Raw genomic sequence first — 19516 nt, 5'->3', positions numbered from 1 at the left:
TTCGGTCGCAGCAGACGCCTGCATGGCGAGTTTCCATCACTTCCTTCATGTGGCCCTGAATCACTGAAAGAGCAGCTTTGATAAAAGGAAAAAAAAAGACTCCGGCCATGTTGGCTTGAGCTTAAATGTGCCATTAGCAAAAAAAGTGAACAAGGGAACTCAGAATAAATATTTTGAAGAAATGGCTCTAAGTTATAAGATGACCTTTTATATTTAGATGTATAGTTTTTATAGAGTCTGCAAATTTGTTTTCTGCAAACCAGTGTCGTATCACAACTGAGCTAATAGATTATAATCATGCGTGATATATGTTTACGCACCTGTGATACCTCAGTGTTTGACCCTCGTCTGCTATCACTGTTGATCTGCTGTGATACAGCTGCACTGACTGAGTCCACACACACTGTCGTACACTTCTGACAATCCTGAACCATTCTCTGTCTCCACTGGACATTTACATTGATGAAAAAAAAAATTACCCTTTGTTGTTACAGCCAAGCTACCACAATTAGTGATTTACATGTGAGCATTTAGTGTGGACTGCCTTGACTGATCACGCTGGCATGAAACAGGGTCTGGTCAGATTCATCTCACTTTGTGTCATTTGTACAGATAAAGACTGGATGTAGTGAAGTGGACAACTCGTGAGTCGACAAAGGTCAAAGGTTGTGACAAAGGAGATTTTATTAGTACAAGAGATGTTCAGTTCTTTCCCAGTTCCTTGTATTACATGTAAATATTAAACTGAAGGAAAAAAATCAATGAATCCCAATAAATGCACTTGTTTAACTTTCATCTTCCCTCTTTTGATTTTGCACCCTGACAGGCCAATCTGGTCTTCTTTCAAAGGTCCTCATGTAAAACCTCCCCCCTATCCCACCCCCACCCTCTTAAATCTCTCATTTCACCCACAGCACAGACTACAACTGAGCTGAAGCAAAGGACGCCCAAAGTGGTGGCTAAATATTTTATTACAACATCAGTATTTGAATGCATTATTTAAAAATATAAGACTAGAAAAAGAAAGCGTCTTCTTCATCAGAGGTTTTTGGAGTACCGCCGCCTGACGGAGTCCCTGTAGAACTGGAAAATCTTCTCTGATGCTTTCTGACTGACCGCTATACACTGCTGCAGCTGCAGAAGAAGAAAAACAAAGATTAAAGACCAGCCGAAATAAGAAAGGTCTGCGTTATCACTGTAGGTACAGACAGAAAAACATCATCATCGTCATCAGAGCTGAAGGAAAACAGTGACAGAGCTTGCACAGTTATAACAGATATGATGAAGAAATCTGGAAATCACACATTGAGCATCATCACAAACCTAAATCTGACGATGCTGTGTTTCTGAGAAAAAAAAACATTTTTCACCGACCTCATGAACTGAAAAAGATCCTTTGGTTGATGACATCAATACTCTGCGCTCTGCACTGTCTATAGCAAAGGTCATCAAAGCTCGACTTTCCTGGTGAGAGTGGGAACAGACAAGGAAAAATTCAGTGACATAACATTAATCCGTGACACGCAAGTGTATTTAACCTTATGTTATTCTATTGTAATGAATTAAAGTTATACTTTCGTATCGTGAAAAAAAGAGGTACAGAAGGTTTAGACAGAGTGAAACCCACTTTTCCTTTCAGTTTTTCTGCTGAAAAAAGGAAGGATGTTGGGGCTGAATTGCTTTTTACACACACAAAGTACAAGATATGAGGCACAGAGGTGAAACCCATTTAACCACAAAAATGGACTTGGAGTAAACTGAACTGTAGAGGGTTTAAATGCATGAAATTTACTATAATGCATCAGACTACTAGTGTGTACTAAATCTATTTTCAGGCTTTTCAAAACTATAGTCTATTCGTGATCAGTCTTTCAGTAATTGTTCTACAAATCCAAGGCCTTTAAAAATGTCACTTTTTTTGTTGCTGAACAATGAAACTGATAGTTTTGCTGAGATGCACCAGCAAAATATATGAGCCTCTTCTCGTGTCCCTCATCCCAGCGAATGCATGCGTGAGAAAACAGATTCCTCTCAGTTATTAACATTTTTCTACATGCAATTTTTTTTTTGATTCCAGAGGACTCTTTAAGAAATCTAACAAACAGCTGTACTGGACAATATCAAAGTTCTTACTGGTGTTTTGTTTTTTGGGTTTTTTTTTTGACCACACATGAGCCCCAGATTTACCTTTTCCTGAGCTGCAGTGGGGTCTGTGATGATTTGACCGTTTGTGTCGATGGCACAGGTCACTCCACAGAACAGGCAACTCATAGGTAAGCCTGCGTCCATCAGAGCCATGCAGGCTGCATTCAAAAAGCAGGACAGGAGCTGAGGAACCGATAAGGAAGAAGACTCACAGAGGAAGATCGTTAGGAGACCATTTCAATGCCCTGCCTGCAGACTGGGAATTAACTTTACAGCATAACTCTGCAGAGAGCCTTACTGAAGGATACTGAACCATCATCATGCAGCACCTGAAGAATGAGAGTGAGGGAGGAGCGAGGATGGAGGGACAGGAACAGAGATGCCTCACAGGTTTCTCGCACACACTGCTCCTGTGATCGCTCCCTTACACCTAGAAAAGAAACAAATGTTGGGATACATTCTTGAGTCAGACAGAAAAACTACTGGCTGACTTATTCCACCTTGTGGTGTGTTGTGGTATGGTAGCTTCTGAGCAAGAGACAAGGATGTTAAAAAAAAAAAAAAGTGTGCCTAATTTCTCCTATAGAATGTTATAGAAACATTTATTTCTGAACTGTATAACATTTTTTCACTGTGTTACAACAACATTCGGGGACTGTATAAAGCTGTATAATGAGACTTTTCTTCCCCCTTTAGAAAACAACTTACTTGGCAGTCCCACTTTGGGCTGAATCAACACCTCCAGAGTTGCCCGGTCATAGATCTCCTTGCTGACTTTGACCTCAGCTGGTCCGTACACTCCAGCCAACACACTTGTGTCTCCTTCATAAGTACAACAGAGGAAATTTTTCAACAGAGAACACATTACTAATCCAGGAAATTCTCTCTTTGAAAATTGAATCGAAGGCAACTGGACATATGTTTGTCTGGGAAGACGTTTCGCCTCTTATCCAAGGGGCTTCATCAGTTCATACGCATCGGTCTATCTAGTCCGCACTAGTCTGACCAAGGGTCAGACTAGTGCGGACTGTCCAGTTGCCTTCGATTCAATTTTCAAAGAGAGAACTATGACCTGGATGAATGAGAACATTCACAGACATATCCAGGAAATTGTGTTTTGTCCTGAGTACAGCTGAAAAACAAAAAAAAAAACAACACTAGAATGGCCAATAATACAGCATCAGGTCACTTCAGATAGAGGCCATCACACAAAACAATGTCTTCCCTAATTAAATTCATTCATCACTCTGCTTTCAGAGATAATACATAATACGTAGAATGAATGACAGACTTGTCACTACAAAAACAAGCTCCACTCCCAGTAGTATAGGACTTCATTTATACAGTGCGCAATCCAGCTGTACAACAACTGGCCAGTCTGTAACAGATAACTCCATCATACTTTCATTGCTCATCCATCCATATTGTTGTACCTCTTGTACCTTATTCAATGCTCATTCATCATTATTGCACCTTATCACTTTTATCCACCCGTATGTATATAGTGTATACTTATATTTACTTTTTTCTGTTTATATTATTGTATTTTATTGATATTATATTCTTTCTTTTTTTAATGAGTAACTGTGACCAAACATTTTGCCCTGTGGAACAATAAAGTTTATCGAAGTTTGTAAACAAAACTGACGAACACTCTAGTGTATTTACGTATAGGTTAGCATCTATTGTTATTTGGATGGCTAATGTTAGCACTTATTGCTACCAGTGTTGTGGTCGCTCAGTAACATGTTTATGCTCATTAAGAGACGTTTTTCTCTATTAAGCTTAAGAGTCTTAAGCTTCTTTAAGATAATCGAGTCCAGATTTCACAAGTCTAAGCATGGGGGGGTTTTCGAGCTGGACCTGGTCTAATGTGGTCCGGATGTAGAAAAAAAAACAGTGAATTCTCCCCTTGTTGCATTCATATTTGAAATAAATTTCACACATTTGTACGTGGTTTTCAAACACCATTTAAAGAGTTTAAAGAAGCGGAGAGCAACAGTAAACTGCTGATGATCCGACATATGACCGGACTACGTGTGAAGCAGACCGAGTCCGGCTCTAAAACCTTCTTTTACAACAAACCCTCAATATTTCCATGTGTCGTTACCTTGGATGAAGGACGCTGAGCCGTCAGGTCGAGACAATGAGCTCTGCTCACAGCCAAACTCTCTAAGGGCAACATTTGAAGAACCGCACACCTCCATCACGCCGCGACCATCGACGAAGAGTACTCTGTCGAGGGTGTATGATGTAATCTGTTTACCGTTTATGGACCCATACTGATGACGTAGGTTAAAACCTAACGCTAAATGTACAAATCGTTTTAACTATCTGTGTTAGTGCCATTGAAAATATGGACATGGCAGTGACAGTTCTACATTGAACTACTCCCTGGGCGACTCCCCCTCCAAGCGCCCCCCAAAAAGAAAAGACTCTATCTCTGAACACACTCGATCCCGCCACGTGATTCACATGACAAACCGAACCAACCAGGTGATTCGTATGACGTCTGAAGCACTCACCTTCTTAAAACGTCACTCAAGTGCTCCAAACGTTAGTGTGTTTATAATGCACTTTCCAAAATCAGAGTACAGAAATAATAAATAAATCATGTATAATTTCAAAATATAAACCATGAGGGGATATTGGATTTAGGTAATGACTATGATTATTATTAAATAATTAGTGCCTAACTTAAATCAGATTGCACTTTTAAAAACGCGTTGCTTTGGGTCACTTTGCGTTTTATTTCGAAGGTTTAACCGGATGTCATGCTCACTAATTATTCGACCTGACAAGTGTGGCTTGATCGCAACAGCTCAAAGCTGAAAGGCGATCAAACAGGTATTGTCGGCTCGTTCCGTCAGCTAATTCTTACATATTTACTGTAAAGATTAACATTTCTGCCAAGCCAGCTAGCTAGCCAGCCTGTTGGATAAATAGCGACAGTGGACTGTGCAGATGGCGGCTGTGAGCAGCATGAACAAAATGTATGGACTGTGTTTCCACGCTGTTCGTCGGACAGCAGGACTGAAGGCATCGAGGCTGCTTCAACACAGAGCCTTCAGAGTCAGTGTAAGTTCAGATGTGCCACATTGTGACCTGATGTTGTTCTGCTACATGGCTAACGTTAGCTAAGTAACATGCAAGGTTGCTGCTGTCAGACGTTGAAGTTGGCCTCCGATTTGTCACTCTAGGGAACTTGAAGATACAACACTGAGCGACAGATTCTCCGTTAATAAAAAGCTTGATAAATCGGACGCTGTGTTTCAAAGACTCATTGACTTCTCTGAGATAATCTAGTCCAGATTTGACATGTCTAATTATAGGGGTTTTTGCTTTGGAACTATGTGGAAAAATCAGCAGAGATATCTCCCTCCCATGCTCTCATTACTTAAAGTTTTCACAGATTTGAAACTGGGTTTCAGACAGCATTGAACGTATAACTCTAATATCTAACGTCATTTCACAGCAGTAAAAGGATAGAAGAAAACTGAATATCTGTCGCTCAGTGTTTAATCTTAACATTCCCCTAACTACCGAATCAGAAACTGACTTCAGCGTCGTACCGGAGCTTCAGTTATCGCGATGGGTTGTGAGCGAGCTAGCTTAGCTGACAATCGTGCGGGAAAAGAAGTTGCTCTAATTATATACAGATTCTCCAACTTATGAAGTCAAACTAAAGCTGCCACGTGTGTGAATATACACGTTTTTAAAATGTAACGAGCAGCTTGACCTTGTGTTGTGGCTCAAAAGCATAGCTAGCTAGCCGGCTAATGTTAGCTAGCTACATTCCTATTGGTCGAAGAAAGGGGCGTGAGGAGCAATATGCAGACAAATAAATTTTGGAACCTGATATTTGTTGATAGTTATTGTTGCGTTATTTCTTGTGTCACCCGTGTGTACCGCCAATGTGGTGTTTCTTTGCCACATGCCACTAAAATGTATCTTTTCATCTTGTGCTATAATTATGACGAATCGTTTAAAACAATATATTTTTTAACTGTATGTTTACATTTTATATTTCCGCACTTGCTGTGAGCCATACCTGTAGTTTCACAGGGTGATAATTCACTTTTAGCAAGGCAAGATTATCAGTAATCAACATTTTGGCCAATTGAAATTAGTTTAAATATTAATATTAATATAAATAAAATCTGTGTACCACCTACTGTTCTGTATAAAAATAAATGCTAACAGACATACTAAAGATTTCTTAGTCATTGAGTCTGTTGCAGTAGAACAGGTTTAGTCACAGAAGACAATGATCTCAACTGCTGGAACAAGTTTTTACAACAGGAAATCTGAACATATTCCAATAAAAACACTTTTTGTTAAATGACACAACTAAAGTCAGTTTCCCCTTTCACCTCAATGGAGCAGATGCAGAGGTTTTGTCTTTGGATGTTGTTATTAAGAGAAAGATGAATCCTCCTTTGTGGTGTCTGTTTTAGAGAGGGCCTTCTGTTGCCACAGCCACAGTAATGTTGTTAATAAATAATGCTTGTATTCAATCTTTCAGGCCATGCACCTACAGCAGCCCTTTGACTCATCGCTGGAAAAGCCTCAGTTCCCTGGAGCCTCAGCCGAGTTTGTGGATCATCTTGAGTTCATCCAGCCCAATGTCATCTCTGGGATCCCAGTGTACCGGGTGATGGACAGGCAGGGAAATATCATCAACCCCTCTGAAGACCCTCAGGTACAGTCAGCCTTCCTACTGGTATTGTTACTGTTATTTAAGGTGACACTCAAACATCTGCTTCATTTGTGGTTTGTTTGTTTCTTCCCTGCTCAGCTCTCCAAAGAGACAGTTTTGAACTTTTACCAGAAAATGACTCTGCTGAACACAATGGACCGCATTCTTTATGAGTCTCAGAGACAGGTAAGATTTTCCTCTTGCATTTCCTTGTTCAACCATGGAACAGCACAAGTACTGAGTGTTAATTTGTTTCTTTTACAGGGTCGAATCTCCTTCTACATGACCAACTATGGTGAGGAGGGGACACACATTGGTAGTGCTGCTGCTCTTGACCCAAATGACCTGGTCTTTGGGCAATACAGAGAAGCTGGTAAGGATCTTACAATGTGTGGTTTTAGATTATTTTAATTTACTTAGTTCCTTTTAAGATATAAAGTTACTTTTTAAAATTGATCAAATTTTATTTTTATAGTGATCAAAGCAAATTACTTACATTACCTTTCATATGTACAACTAATTTTTGTATTGATGTCATGATCAGTAGCTTGGCTCTTTCAAATGCAGTCTGGACCATACATAAGCTGATCAGTGTCAGCAGTGATTTTATTTCAGAAGCCAAAACTCTGGTCCAAGCATGCTGGGCACCAGAACACCTGTTCAGATAAACTATACAGGTGTGCTGGTTCGTTCTTCAGTATACAGCACAGCCATGTCAAATTGCATCTTTACAACAAAAAATAAACACATAGAAAACAAAAGATGAATTAAAATATAAACTTGGATATTACATATAATACAACTCAACGTCCTTTACATCAACAAAACATTTAAACTGATTCATTTTAAACAGATTGTCATTGTCCCTCCCTTGCACGCCCTCCTGCCACAGTTCACCCTCTTAAATGCGTCTCTCTGTCCACATGACTCCCTAACTGCTCTTACACAAATCACTGCTTTGCTCTTCAAACTGCTTTTTCATTATGCATGTGACCTCTTTACCAATGATAACCTTCCATTTGAGTCACCCCTCATACACCCACTCCATGCCCACTGAGCATAATGCCCATCAGTTGCCCAGTTTTTTGTGTCATCATTCCTATGTGTCCCTGCAGGAGTGTTGATGTACCGTGGTTTTCCTCTGGATCTGTTCATGGCTCAGTGCTACGCCAATGCTGACGACCTTGGCAAGGGTCGGCAGATGCCTGTCCACTACGGCTCCAGAGACCTGAACTTTGTCACCATCTCTTCTCCTTTGGCCACTCAGATCCCTCAGGGTGAGCTGTTCGTGTGTGTGTGTTTTAACTTCTTCAGTCTGTAGGGACACACATGTGCCTGTCACTATATGTTCATGGTGTATGCGTCTGGTTTCAGCTGCTGGGGCTGCATATGCCGTCAAGAGAGAAAACATGAACCGTGCTGTGATCTGTTATTTCGGAGAGGGAGCGGCCAGTGAAGGAGACGCACACGCCGGCTTCAACTTCTCTGCCACCCTCGAGTGCCCACTCATCTTCTTCTGTCGTAACAACGGCTACGCCATCTCTACCCCCACCAACGAGCAGTACAGGGGAGATGGCATCGGTAAGAAGTCTCGGTGTGGTTTTCTGCTGAATCTTACCCACAGCAGCTTTTATGGATACAGCTTTTATTCTGTCTCTCACTGAACAGCTGCTCGCGGCCCGGGCTATGGCATGCTTTCCATCCGTGTGGATGGTAATGATGTGTTTGCTGTATACAACGCTACAAAGGAAGCTCGCCGCAGAGCCGTGGCTGAGAACCAGCCCTTCCTCATTGAGGCGATGACCTACAGGTTAGTTGAGCGGTGTATGACCACTCTGCTTTTACAGACAGTTTTATATTTAAAATATAAAAAAAAAAAAAATCATAATAATTAGAAGAAACATCAGGATGTAGAAAAGAGTTTTAGTCCTTTTGACTTAGTGATAAGTTCAGTAAAGAGGAACAAAAACTGATAAAGAAACTAGTGACTAGGAAGTAAATACATGGACAAAGAAAGGAATGTCTGATATTTGTTTTGTTTTGTTGTCTGTGTTCAGTGCAGCCAGTTCAGTTCCTCTCTGCATTAAACTCAGTCTCGCCAGTCATGGTCAACTTAAATTTGAATGAGATTTGATTTTAATCATTTGCACAAGATGAGCTCCATCATTATCTCCACCTAAATAATATAAAACAATAATCACAGTGCTAAAGATGTATGAAGAAAGCTTGTATAAACAGAGCTTAACACATTTCAAAAATGGTTTGTTGGGCCATTAACCAAACTTTACTGAAAACTTACCTTCACTACTGAGATATCAAGGAAAATAAAGATTACATGACTGGTTGAGGGAATCTGTGAATTATACAAAAATAACCCATGAAATTATATTAGATTTTCCTCTCTATATCGTAGCATGTACATAAAAAGCATTCATTTTTATACTGTAAGATTTGATTCTTAAAAATAAAAAATTAAGAACCAGTTATTTTTTTAAATAAGGCTTGTACAAAATGTACTTTGCTCCAAAATATTGATGTTAAGGGAAGTCAACATGAATCAAAACGATTCTGCTCGTTCTTCAGAATTGGCCACCACAGCACGAGTGACGACAGCTCGGCTTACCGTTCTGTGGACGAGGTGAACTACTGGGACAAGCAGGACCATCCCATCTCCCGGCTGAGACATTACATGACGGCCCGCAGCTGGTGGAGCGAAGACGACGAGAGGAGCTGGAGGAAGCAGTCCCGCAAGACGGTGATGGAGGCATTTGAGAGGGCCGAGAGGCGCCTGAAGCCCAATCCTGAGCTGCTGTTCACGGATGTGTACCAGGAGATGACGCCAAACCTGGAGAAGCAGAGGCAATCCCTGTGGAGGCACGTGCAGCAGTACAAAGAGCATTACCCTCTTGACCTGTATGATAAATAACTTCAACATTATGGAGCAAGTTGTGATTTGGTAAACAAATGTGGGAGTGGATCAGGATTGAGACTGGGTTAAACTGCTGCACACTTTTTACTATTCAGAAAGCTGTAGTTTTGATATGACATGTCATTTCTTTGTGTACAACAAAAGGAGAGGAGAAAGATTGTGCTTTCAAAAATATTCTTCATGCCTCTGGGTTTGGTGCCTTCAGTTAATAGATTTACTGTCAGTAGTATAACTACTATAAACGCTAAACCACACATTTGTTTCACACCACAGTTTTTTTTTTTTTGAAGTGCAGCACAAGTGCAAAAAAAACAATAGCTGGTGCAGTGTGAATGCATTATGCAGAGAAAAATCATACAAATAGAATAGCAATAAATGGTGGAAGTTTACCCCTGTTGTGTATGTTCCTTCCCCTGTAGTTGTCCTCTTCAGTGATTATGGTATTCAACAGGTTTCCTTGTGTATCACTGATTGTGTATCACTGTCACTGATTAACATGTTAAAGAACCTGACTCTGGTTTAATGGTTTTTAATAAGCACACCCAATTTTTTGATGGGTTTGTCTTCTGTTACACACTACACTAAATCCAAGAACTGTACACCCATCTGTTATGCGTTTGATGTTTTGTGGAAAATAAACTATGGAACTTTCAATTGTATTCATATTTTATTTAAAATGTGAATTGGGTTAATGACACATCCAAACAGTGTTCAGCTTGACAGTGAAATATCTTGACAAATGGCCCCACAACAATGCTAAAAGCTTCCTTTACATTTCAAGTTTTAAAATGTCGTCTTATGACACAAAGACCTGATAAGAGTCACTTTACTGCATATTTCAAAACAAAACAGATTTGCATTTTTTCTTCCAATTGCATTGTCTCATGCTTGTTATCATCTCCATTGAAGCAGATAATGCCATGGCTTTGACATGTCTCTGCAGCCCATATCTACTATCTTATCACTGCATCTTTTGCTCACTGGTCCAGTTCAGCAAGTTAAGAAGGGGCTGTGAATGCCCTTCCACAGCCTCTTCACCTGTGGTGGCGAGCGCTGGTGAATCAGAATAAGATCTTTATGTACGCACAGATTCCCACGATCATGCTCCTTGACGTCAAAGGTCTGAAAGCCCTCGTGTGCCTCAGGAGAGACTCCCAGAGCCTTAGCACACATCCCGATGTAGACATCATCGATGGGGAAGAAAGGAATGACATGTGAAACTGAATACAGGGGTTGCAGCAACACTCCAGAGATAAGAAAGCCGCCTCCACCAGCATAAGCAGGGTAGGGGCCGTCGTAGAAGCTCAGAGGAATGTAGTACTTGATGTTAGGGTCTCTGAGGGGATTTGCTGTGCTTATGACATGTCCAACATACAACTGAGATGCTTTAGAGGCCGTCAGAGACTGCAGGTAGCTGAGAAGTGCCGGTGTGTTGACAAATACATCGTCGTCCCCGCTGAAGACAAAGGAAACATGAGGACAGTGTTTCAGCGTCCACTGGAGGAACATGTTCATTTTAAGCGTCAGGTTCAAGAGGGAGTCTTGGAAATCCCACTGCAAGAGGTCCCCAAAGTGTTTTGCTTCAAATGACAGCAGCGGGCTGAGGTCAGGGTCATCCAGCGGGGAGTTACCCAAGAGGAACACCGTGCGCACTCTCAGCCCTCTCTGGTACATCCCCTCTCTGCCCCAAGTCTCCCGCACTGCCTGTCTCCGCTCAAAGTTTCCAGGGGTTGACTTGATGGCAAACAGCAGGAAGGTCTGGTTCGTTCCCTCCCCTTCTCTGAGGATGCACTTGTTAGGTTGATTGATAAGTTCTGGAGCTGACCTGCAGTTCATGCCCTGCACAAAGTCCTGAAACAGGACAGGGTAGGAGGTGAAGTCGTGCACATTGGTTTGCAGGAGCTCTTGATTCATCTCCCTGCAGCGAGACCAATGGGAGTTGAGTCTGAGAGGGTTTTTCCCCTTGTCCAGATTCCTGAGGGCCAAGTACAGCAGACGGTTCCAGTACGCTTGATTCTGAGGGATGGTCTGTCTGAGGCCATCAGAAACAGACACATTGTGGACGTCAGGGTGAGGCCTGGTGAGGCTTTCCGGCTTGGAGGTTTCTGTTTTCACATCACTGTCGTGGTCCTGGAGACTAGCATGCTTCAAGGGGTCCTCTGGTTCAGGCCTGTGGCTGTAGGTCGTCTCTAGGTGTAGGGTTGAGTAGAAGAATATCAGAAATAAAGTGACAAATAGAACCATTGCACTGAAGGTGTGAATACGTCTCATTGGCTCCAGGTAAGTAAACTAAGCTGTGTGCGTGTGTGGTTCCTAGAAGTGGATCATATTTCAGGGGAGATGGTCCTGGGACCCGGTGTGTTATTGTCTTCAGGTTACACAGACTCTGCCAGCAGGTGACACACTGGTTGTACCTGCCAACACAGAAAACAGAGATGACAGGACACCTTTATGAAAACAAACTTATAAACTTTACAGCCATGGTCAGACTCAAAATTCGACAGAAACTGTTGATTAACATCAATAACAACAGTATTTAAAGTAAAATCTTTAAATATACTGCCAGACATTCGTTATTTTATCAAACTCCATGTAAAAAGCTGACATAAAAGTATTCTAATGCCTGTTGCTGAATTATAATTTTAGTTTGATATAATACACAGATTAACATATTAAAGTAAATTGCAGCATGACTCTGACAATTAATACATTTTTAAATGCTGAAAAATAAATGAGGCTTTCCAAGTCGACATGGACACTATAATCGATTAACGTTATCTGCGACATGAAAAAGGCTGGTTAAATAAGCTAAAAGTCCCAGCACTTTTTTTTTCTGATAATAAAAAATAGATCTGATTTCAGTTCTAATATGTACAGTTACAGTTCAAATGTAGATCTGTGACTTCTTTTGAAGATTATTTAAAAATCTGAATTTGCCGCAGGTGCTGTGGTCTGTTCTCTACTGGGATGCTCTTGAACACACCCTTTTCTCCAGAGTCTCATTAGGGGGCAAACTGTCTTTGAACAAATAACAAAGGAGAGTAATCCTGAGGGGCCTCACTGATTAAACAGCGTCACAATAAATGAAGAACACACCTGAGGTCTTCGAGTTTTAGCACGAGATGGAATCATGAAAAGCATATGCATAGTTTATGTTACATCCTGCCATGTTATGAGTCCCTTAAATGTGTGAGATATCTCTACGGATTCAATTAAATATTACTCGAATGACTCAAATTTCGATAAACCTGCCACGACTTAACAATCAAACCGAGACACACCGGCACTTGTGCGGCCGGTGAGACCTTTAACCTTGCGTTTTAAAAAAAAAAAGGTCAAACCACTCATAAAGAAATGGCAATTTAAGTTTGATATTTCTATAAATAAAAACTACTTACTAAACCGAAGACGCGCACATCGAAGCTGGAGCGTGCGTCTGAAGCGGGAGAAGAACAAACGCGTGTCCAGGAATCATTAGGTCCTACTGACAGGTGACCAGGTGCGCAAAGCTGCATCGTTTGTTTTCAACCCTGCATTTCCTCTAATGTAACAAGGGCGGCGATGCGAGTACATGCAGGTGCAGGTTTAGGTACATGAGATCAGGTGATCACTTCACACAGAGGAGCGGGCAGGTGAAGGCCACGCCCAGGATGCTGTACTGAGACGGGTTTATTCAAAGGTTTGACAGGAAACATCACTGACGTACAAATTATTTAAGACCAATTGTCTATTGACAAAATCATCAGGAGGATACATGAGCACAGTGTTCAGATCAGTAAAGCTCCTTTTTCTTCACTGTATTGCATCTCGAGCAGGCCTTTAAAAATGCTGTTTTTTTTTTCAGCCTGTTTAGTTATGACAGAAAACAAACAAATTAGACAATAACATAAAAAGGAAATAATAAAATACTTGAGAAATAACTCCTATTCAGTGGAAAACAGCTGTTCTAGTTTTCTCATCCATACCAAACCATGCAAATGTTCAAAGGTCAAAGGTGATGAGCTTTTTTTTCACCTTCTATTGTGGAATAAAAGCACGTTAAATGGAAGTGACAAGACAATTAGCAAATTAATTGATAACATTTGATAAAAGAATTAACCCCCCCCCCAATCAGATCTAGCTGTGCACGTCCTGAGAACTTCGCAGTATAAGGCAGAGGGAGTATTTGACATGGAGTAACCTCAGAAACTGTTGGTCTCTCTGCTTGGAGAGGAACACCACAGCTGAGATGAGGTGCTGTTTAATTAGAGATGCCCTGACACGATCTACAGTATGCTCGAGCACTCAAAATCACCAAAAAACAATTTTTTGTTTATTCTAAAGCACATTCTGGAAAATATATTTTTCAGATTGAAATGTTGGCATCCTCTCATCCCTATTATAAGAATGAAAATAAAATAAAGCCTTTATTATGCAAGTGTGCTGGTATGAATACTAGGTATTGCAGGCCCAATTATGAAAGCTTTAACTAATATTGGGCCAATACCTGTATCATAACAATATACAACTAACAAACTGTGTGCACTGTGCACTGAAAATAGTGTTTATAACTATAAAGACCATAATTTTTGGAGAATCGAGTTGAGCAGATTAAAAAGGCAAGAATAAATACTGCAGATGGTAGGAAGGAAACACAGTATGAAGGAATATAAGGGATAATGATCAAACAATTAAGATTTCTGCTAGAATGGAAGTGACAAGGCAAAACAAAGGATGCAAGTCAGATGTTGAGGGCTTCAGGCTGAGAAAGCAGGGAAGTCAGCGAAGGTCGCTCTCATCATCCTGTATGGTTTTCTTGATGCGGAGAAGCATGGTGGTGAGCCACTGGTCCAACCGTGATATGGTGTCGTATTCCTTCACCTGAGGTGCAGTAGCAAATATTGACAAAAATTAACCAGATTCCAAATGTTAGAAAGCACCATAAAATTTTTTTTTTAAAACATGAATATAAGAGATTGGGCTGTGTGGCATACTGGTTTTTATTACCTATTATAAAAGTAATCATGCAAAACAATAGGGTTTTTTTTCTTCTTCTTTTTTTTTTTTAAACATACAAACACTTGCTTACTGACTTAGAAATAAATATTAACCTATAAGATATGAGGAAGTTCAAACTGCCACATTCTGATTGACACGATTTACACTGAAGTTCATTATATTTAAAAAGACTTTAGTCACCAATTAATAATCAATATTTTTTTGCTGGTGTCCCAACGCTTCACTCACACAAAATCATTTTGGCACCAAAGAACCCAGAAACACTAAACAAAAACTCATGTCAGCCCAGGATTTTTAAACTTACTGATGCAGAAACTTCAAACCAGACTCAGTTAAAAACCTTGGCTACATGCCTTTATTCTGCTGAAAGAAAACTGTCCACTCACCGAATCAGTATAGGCATCCACATTCTGTTCTTCACAGGCATCTAGAAGTTTCTGGTTAGATAAAAACATTTTTTTTTTTTACAACAATGCTGTAAATCAGAAAGGCTGCCCATAGCCAAAAACACACCCTGAGGGTAAAGAAACTGCAGAGACTTTTTGTGACATAAGCAAGATGCCAAAATGAGCAACAATACATCTACATGCCTATAATCATTACAAAATCAATTATTACTTCTACAGTTATTAAACACCAGCATGGGTTTCTTACTCCAATCAGAACTGCTGAGGGTAGGTGCTAACTGTACTGAGCTGACAGGTGCTTACAACATCCCTCAGTGTTACTGAGGGACATGTAGATGTTAGCAAGTTCAAACACCTGCCATCAACATAATTTTTATTGAAAACAACAACAACAGAAACCAGAGCGGAAAGAAACAAAAAGCAGCAGTCAGTCTGTTGGAAAGTTCAAACTGTTCTCCACCAGCTCCATCACTTCTCTATACCTGAAGGATTGAAGAGCAAAAACAGCACCAGAGCCTACCTTCAACAGTTTGCATTCTCTGGAGTCTGAAAAGGCCGGAAACATTTCTTCGTACTTCTGCACAGCAAGCTGGATGACAAGAGGATTTATGTTAGAGAAGTGGCTCATGCAACAGCTGCTGTACATTAACATAAATTCTGTGCCGTGGCTTACTTTTGCATTCAGCATGTCTACACAGAAGTGACAGAGGGCTGCCTTGAAGAAGTGATCCTTGGCACTGTATTTCAGGAGCGTACTGTCCATTGCGTGGGTTCCAACCTAAAAATCACAAAGTACAATTCATGTCTGTTTAGTAACCACATCCCCTGGAGCAACTGATAACACGGTGAGATGAAGGCTGCTGGTGAGCATTATCTCACCTGTTCATAGATCTCAATAGCTTTTGGGTACTGCTCCAGCTGAGCTGCGTAGGTTGCTACTTTCAGAAGGCACTTGTTTGCTGAACTAAAAAGGAAAAAAAAAAAAAAATCAATTAGCTCCTCAGTCCACACATATTCAATGAAAGGTCAAAGACCACCAAGTAACGCAAGTGCACAATTATAAAACAAAGACATACAATGAAAAAGAATTGCATTAAAGAGGAATAAAAATAAAAGTAAAAAAATACATCAGCATATAAAACACCAAACCTTAAGAGCAAAGAGGAAGTATTACTCATTCAAAACAGTCACCTGGTGGATTCTTCCCCTTTGTAATAATCTGCTGCCTGTTCATAATGAGCGATGGCCTGGAATGGAGGTTGGAGAAAATTGGACATAAGGCGCAAACAGAGCTTTACCATGTTTGAGTTTAGCAAGAGATTATTTGACAGTTTAAAACAACAGACCAGCAGTTAAACCAGAAACAAGAATCTGACCTGGAATTAATACAATTTAAAATCAATAAAGAATTAACAGCTATGTCAACTGACCTTGTCAATGTCCACCAGCTCTGTCTCATATATTTCAGCGATGGTGATATGATGTTTGGCTGCGATGGTGAAGCGCCCCTAAATCCATTAAATAACACATGGGAGAAATGACTGACAGGGGAGTTACATGTCACATAAGTAAATTAGATGCTATACATAAAAAGGCTTTTTCAAATTCAATAATTTAAAGAAACTAGTTTACAGACTTACCATATCAGTGTATATCTCAATAGCTCGGTTTAGGCAGTTTATGGCCTCTGGTGAGAAAAAGAACAAAGAAAGAAGTAAGAATGAACTTAGATTCCAAGATCAACAAAATCAGAAGTAACCAGAAGGTCCATTTAACAGTTGACCACGGGTCTTGGTGACTTATAAACAATTTTCTCCAGGGCAAAAGCATTGATTTGTCCACATCCCCATTTATTAACTGCATTGTGGGAAGACCCCCTAATAATTCTGTTAAAGCTCTTCATCTGGAACATCTGAATGACATTGGATGACACTGGCTTTATGTCCACAGCCCACCGGAACTGGTACAGCAGCTTGTAAAATGGTTATTACAAGTGAACTCCAGCAGTTATGTATCCCCAAGGGTGGTGATGATCAATGATTACCTTGTGGATCTGCTTTTTTGAAGGCGTTTCCAGCATCTATGAAGTTAGTCGCTGCATCGTGTTTGCTCTGAATCTGCAGGTGAAGGAGAGCAGCTTGGGAGAATGCATTTCCTGCAGCTAAAAAAAAAAAAAAGAGAGAAAATGTTGCATGTTAGAGGATGGAAAGGCAATCATTACTTGTTCATTCAATACACTTGTTTATTTAAACTGCAATAATCATCTTACCACACCAATTTTTGGCCATTTTGTACATGTTGGCTGCCCTCACATACATGTCACAGGCCTCTTCTAGCTTGGACGAACCCCTGTATGACAGCACACATGTTTAATCAAACAAAGAGTCTTCGTTTACTTTTTCTGTTCTTGTTGTTTGAGTGCCCAGTCTTTTGTAAGACTCATCCAGACTACTGCTGGGTGGTCAAGCGCCATAATGGGTCTAAGTCAATGACTTGTTAACTGATACATAACTTGCAGCCTCTGCGTATGCATGTAGGTTAAATAAAACCCCACTTGAATAATTGTTTATACTACTTTACTGAATCTGATGCAACTGACAAATCCGTTCTGGTCTACAGTAAACAAATGTGATTGACATGCGATTTGCACCGAGTGACTTTGCGAAACTTACCCGGTGGTGGCGCTACAGCTGCAACACTTCAGACAATATTCACAATGAAATGTTACATAATTTCCTCTTTGATTAAAACCTCATCTGCACCTGGCGTAATTAAGTCACCCTCGAGCGGACACTGCAGCAGCTGGCACCCTGCAACTGTTTCTCGTTTATTGCCGCATAGAGCTTTGTGTTAAGAAAGGAGTTCAGCAGTTATCCGAGGGAAAATAACGCTGCGTACATAGTTCAACTGCAGCGTGGACCACACTCGCAAGACACTGACCACAACTTAGCGTCCGATGCAGAGCAGCCCAGTCTTTGTCTCTGCTGGTGTCTTGTTTATTTATTTATTTATTTATCTATCTTTCCTAACCACCTTCCGCTTAGTTGGCCCTTAGCTTGTCAGAATTAGCTCGAGTAGCTAGCCGACATACTCACCCAAACAGCGAGCCGAAAAACGACTGCGATGACTTTACTTTCTTTTCGGCCTCGGCCATTAAAGCCGTCGCTTCTTTTTCTTTCCCACTGTTGTCCATTTTCGTGTCGCTGCTCTGATTTTGAGGAGAAACGAGGAAATACGAAAGTCAACAAACTCGCTAACCAGTGCTAGCGGCAGCGGGTTTGCCCTGTCACATCACCAGTCGCGAAGTAACCATCACCTCTGTCATGTGACACGGGAGCGCTGAAGACACTGTGCTGCGTTCACGTGCTCTTCGTAAGCGCCACTTTCCGTATTCCCCAAACTGCGGTCGTTGAAAACAGCTTTCTGCTTTATTGAGTAACTAACAGTGACACACCACGAAAATATCACCCACACTACGGCCTAAATTGCGATGATAGCAAACACTAATCATTTTCATATACTGTCAAACAACAATTTCTCAATTATACCATGTGTATGTCTTTGCCAACATACAAGTGTAATTTTTCTACAACACTTAAGGCATCGTAAGACAAATATAGGGCCCATTCAAAATAATAATGAGTATGATGATGGTTACATTTAACTTGATTCTTTCACTTGGTTATGTAAGAGATGAATAATATACAAATGCCACAAGGTAATGAACTACATAAATATTCCCTTGGCTCCTCCTGAAATCTAATGAACATCAGACCATATCTATTTACTTTAGTACATTATGTATGCTAATCAAATTGTCTTATTTAGCTAAAATATATATCATGTCATGTCATCTGATGATTTACATTAGTATGTAACTTAATCTATATAACTAAGTAATTAAGTTACTTCTGTAACCGATGTAAAGACAGTTGTTGAAGTAAATTGTTTTTTTATTTCCTCTCAGGATGTTTATCAACTGCAGATTCATCTTTGGAGTTGAGTTTGGAGTGTTGGTAGTTGTTTCTGAGCCCTGTACAATAGTGCAGCATATAATACTGTATAGTTAGATGATATTACAAGTCCAACAAACAGGAGACAGAGGATTTAGCCTGCATGTTTCATCTTAGCAGCTCTGACATTTTCCCTGCAGCCTGTTCTGGGATTCACCTCATAAAATCTCTGTTAGCAGACTTACTTTACTTGCTTGTTACCTATTTATTAAAGCTCTCAAAGCACTTGCTTCATTGGTTAAGCATATTTTGTGAAATTATTTAATAATTTTAACTTGTGATCACTTTTCATGACAAGATTAACATTTCACAATATTATGGAATA

At 40.3% G+C, this 19516-nt stretch overlaps 4 protein-coding genes across 4 annotated transcripts; 1 reads left to right on the top strand and 3 right to left on the bottom strand.

The window, feature by feature from the left end:
* Window positions 1-666: 666 nt before the first annotated feature.
* Window positions 667-4576, bottom strand: exosc5 (exosome component 5). Its single transcript, XM_041046701.1, has 6 exons — window positions 4256-4576; window positions 2854-2967; window positions 2454-2575; window positions 2188-2328; window positions 1375-1464; window positions 667-1134 (listed from the first exon to the last, which is right to left on the bottom strand). Exons 1-6 carry the CDS (start codon window positions 4350-4352, stop codon window positions 1039-1041), a joined length of 660 nt encoding a protein of 219 aa, XP_040902635.1. The 5' UTR covers window positions 4353-4576; the 3' UTR covers window positions 667-1038.
* Window positions 4577-4921: 345 nt separating this feature from the next.
* On the top strand, window positions 4922-10427 carry bckdha (branched chain keto acid dehydrogenase E1 subunit alpha). The gene is made up of 8 exons (XM_041045851.1): window positions 4922-5223; window positions 6671-6847; window positions 6944-7030; window positions 7109-7217; window positions 7960-8121; window positions 8219-8425; window positions 8513-8654; window positions 9428-10427. The coding sequence occupies exons 1-8, from the start codon at window positions 5110-5112 to the stop codon at window positions 9768-9770; spliced, it is 1341 nt and encodes a 446-aa protein (XP_040901785.1). The 5' UTR covers window positions 4922-5109; the 3' UTR covers window positions 9771-10427.
* b3gnt2l (UDP-GlcNAc:betaGal beta-1,3-N-acetylglucosaminyltransferase 2, like) lies at window positions 10428-13322 on the bottom strand. The gene is made up of 2 exons (XM_041045853.1): window positions 13172-13322; window positions 10428-12187 (listed from the first exon to the last, which is right to left on the bottom strand). Exon 2 carries the CDS (start codon window positions 12042-12044, stop codon window positions 10764-10766), a length of 1281 nt encoding a protein of 426 aa, XP_040901787.1. The 5' UTR covers window positions 12045-12187; window positions 13172-13322; the 3' UTR covers window positions 10428-10763.
* Window positions 13323-13424: 102 nt separating this feature from the next.
* napab (N-ethylmaleimide-sensitive factor attachment protein, alpha b) lies at window positions 13425-18500 on the bottom strand. The gene is made up of 11 exons (XM_041045854.1): window positions 18274-18500; window positions 17448-17527; window positions 17223-17339; window positions 16819-16865; window positions 16609-16686; window positions 16370-16425; window positions 16058-16142; window positions 15852-15956; window positions 15699-15767; window positions 15158-15208; window positions 13425-14633 (listed from the first exon to the last, which is right to left on the bottom strand). Exons 1-11 carry the CDS (start codon window positions 18369-18371, stop codon window positions 14532-14534), a joined length of 888 nt encoding a protein of 295 aa, XP_040901788.1. The 5' UTR covers window positions 18372-18500; the 3' UTR covers window positions 13425-14531.
* Window positions 18501-19516: the final 1016 nt, after the last annotated feature.

Source organism: Toxotes jaculatrix, chromosome 9, assembly GCF_017976425.1.
Source record: "Toxotes jaculatrix isolate fToxJac2 chromosome 9, fToxJac2.pri, whole genome shotgun sequence".
Classification (NCBI taxonomy): Eukaryota; Metazoa; Chordata; class Actinopteri; family Toxotidae; genus Toxotes; species Toxotes jaculatrix.
The sequence above is the reverse complement of the archived record's forward strand: the minus strand, read 5'-3'. Positions and strand labels throughout refer to the sequence as shown.

Coding starts and splice junctions, on each gene's coding strand:
- exosc5 (XM_041046701.1), bottom strand. CDS start 4,352: ATGGAGGTGTGCGGTTCTTCAAATGTTGCCCTTAGAGAGTTTGGCTGT. Junction 2,329..2,453: donor TGCTGCATGATGATGGTTCA/GTATCCTTCAGT, acceptor TCGGTTCCTCAG/CTCCTGTCCTGCTTTTTGAA. Junction 1,465..2,187: donor CCACTGCAGCTCAGGAAAAG/GTAAATCTGGGG, acceptor CACTCTCACCAG/GAAAGTCGAGCTTTGATGAC.
- bckdha (XM_041045851.1), top strand. CDS start 5,110: ATGGCGGCTGTGAGCAGCATGAACAAAATGTATGGACTGTGTTTCCAC. Junction 8,122..8,218: donor GGCCACTCAGATCCCTCAGG/GTGAGCTGTTCG, acceptor GTCTGGTTTCAG/CTGCTGGGGCTGCATATGCC. Junction 8,426..8,512: donor GTACAGGGGAGATGGCATCG/GTAAGAAGTCTC, acceptor CTCACTGAACAG/CTGCTCGCGGCCCGGGCTAT.
- b3gnt2l (XM_041045853.1), bottom strand. CDS start 12,044: ATGAGACGTATTCACACCTTCAGTGCAATGGTTCTATTTGTCACTTTA.
- napab (XM_041045854.1), bottom strand. CDS start 18,371: ATGGACAACAGTGGGAAAGAAAAAGAAGCGACGGCTTTAATGGCCGAG. Junction 17,340..17,447: donor AATGGCCAAAAATTGGTGTG/GTAAGATGATTA, acceptor TTTTTTTTTTAG/CTGCAGGAAATGCATTCTCC. Junction 16,143..16,369: donor AAAGGGGAAGAATCCACCAG/GTGACTGTTTTG, acceptor TTTCCTTTTTAG/TTCAGCAAACAAGTGCCTTC.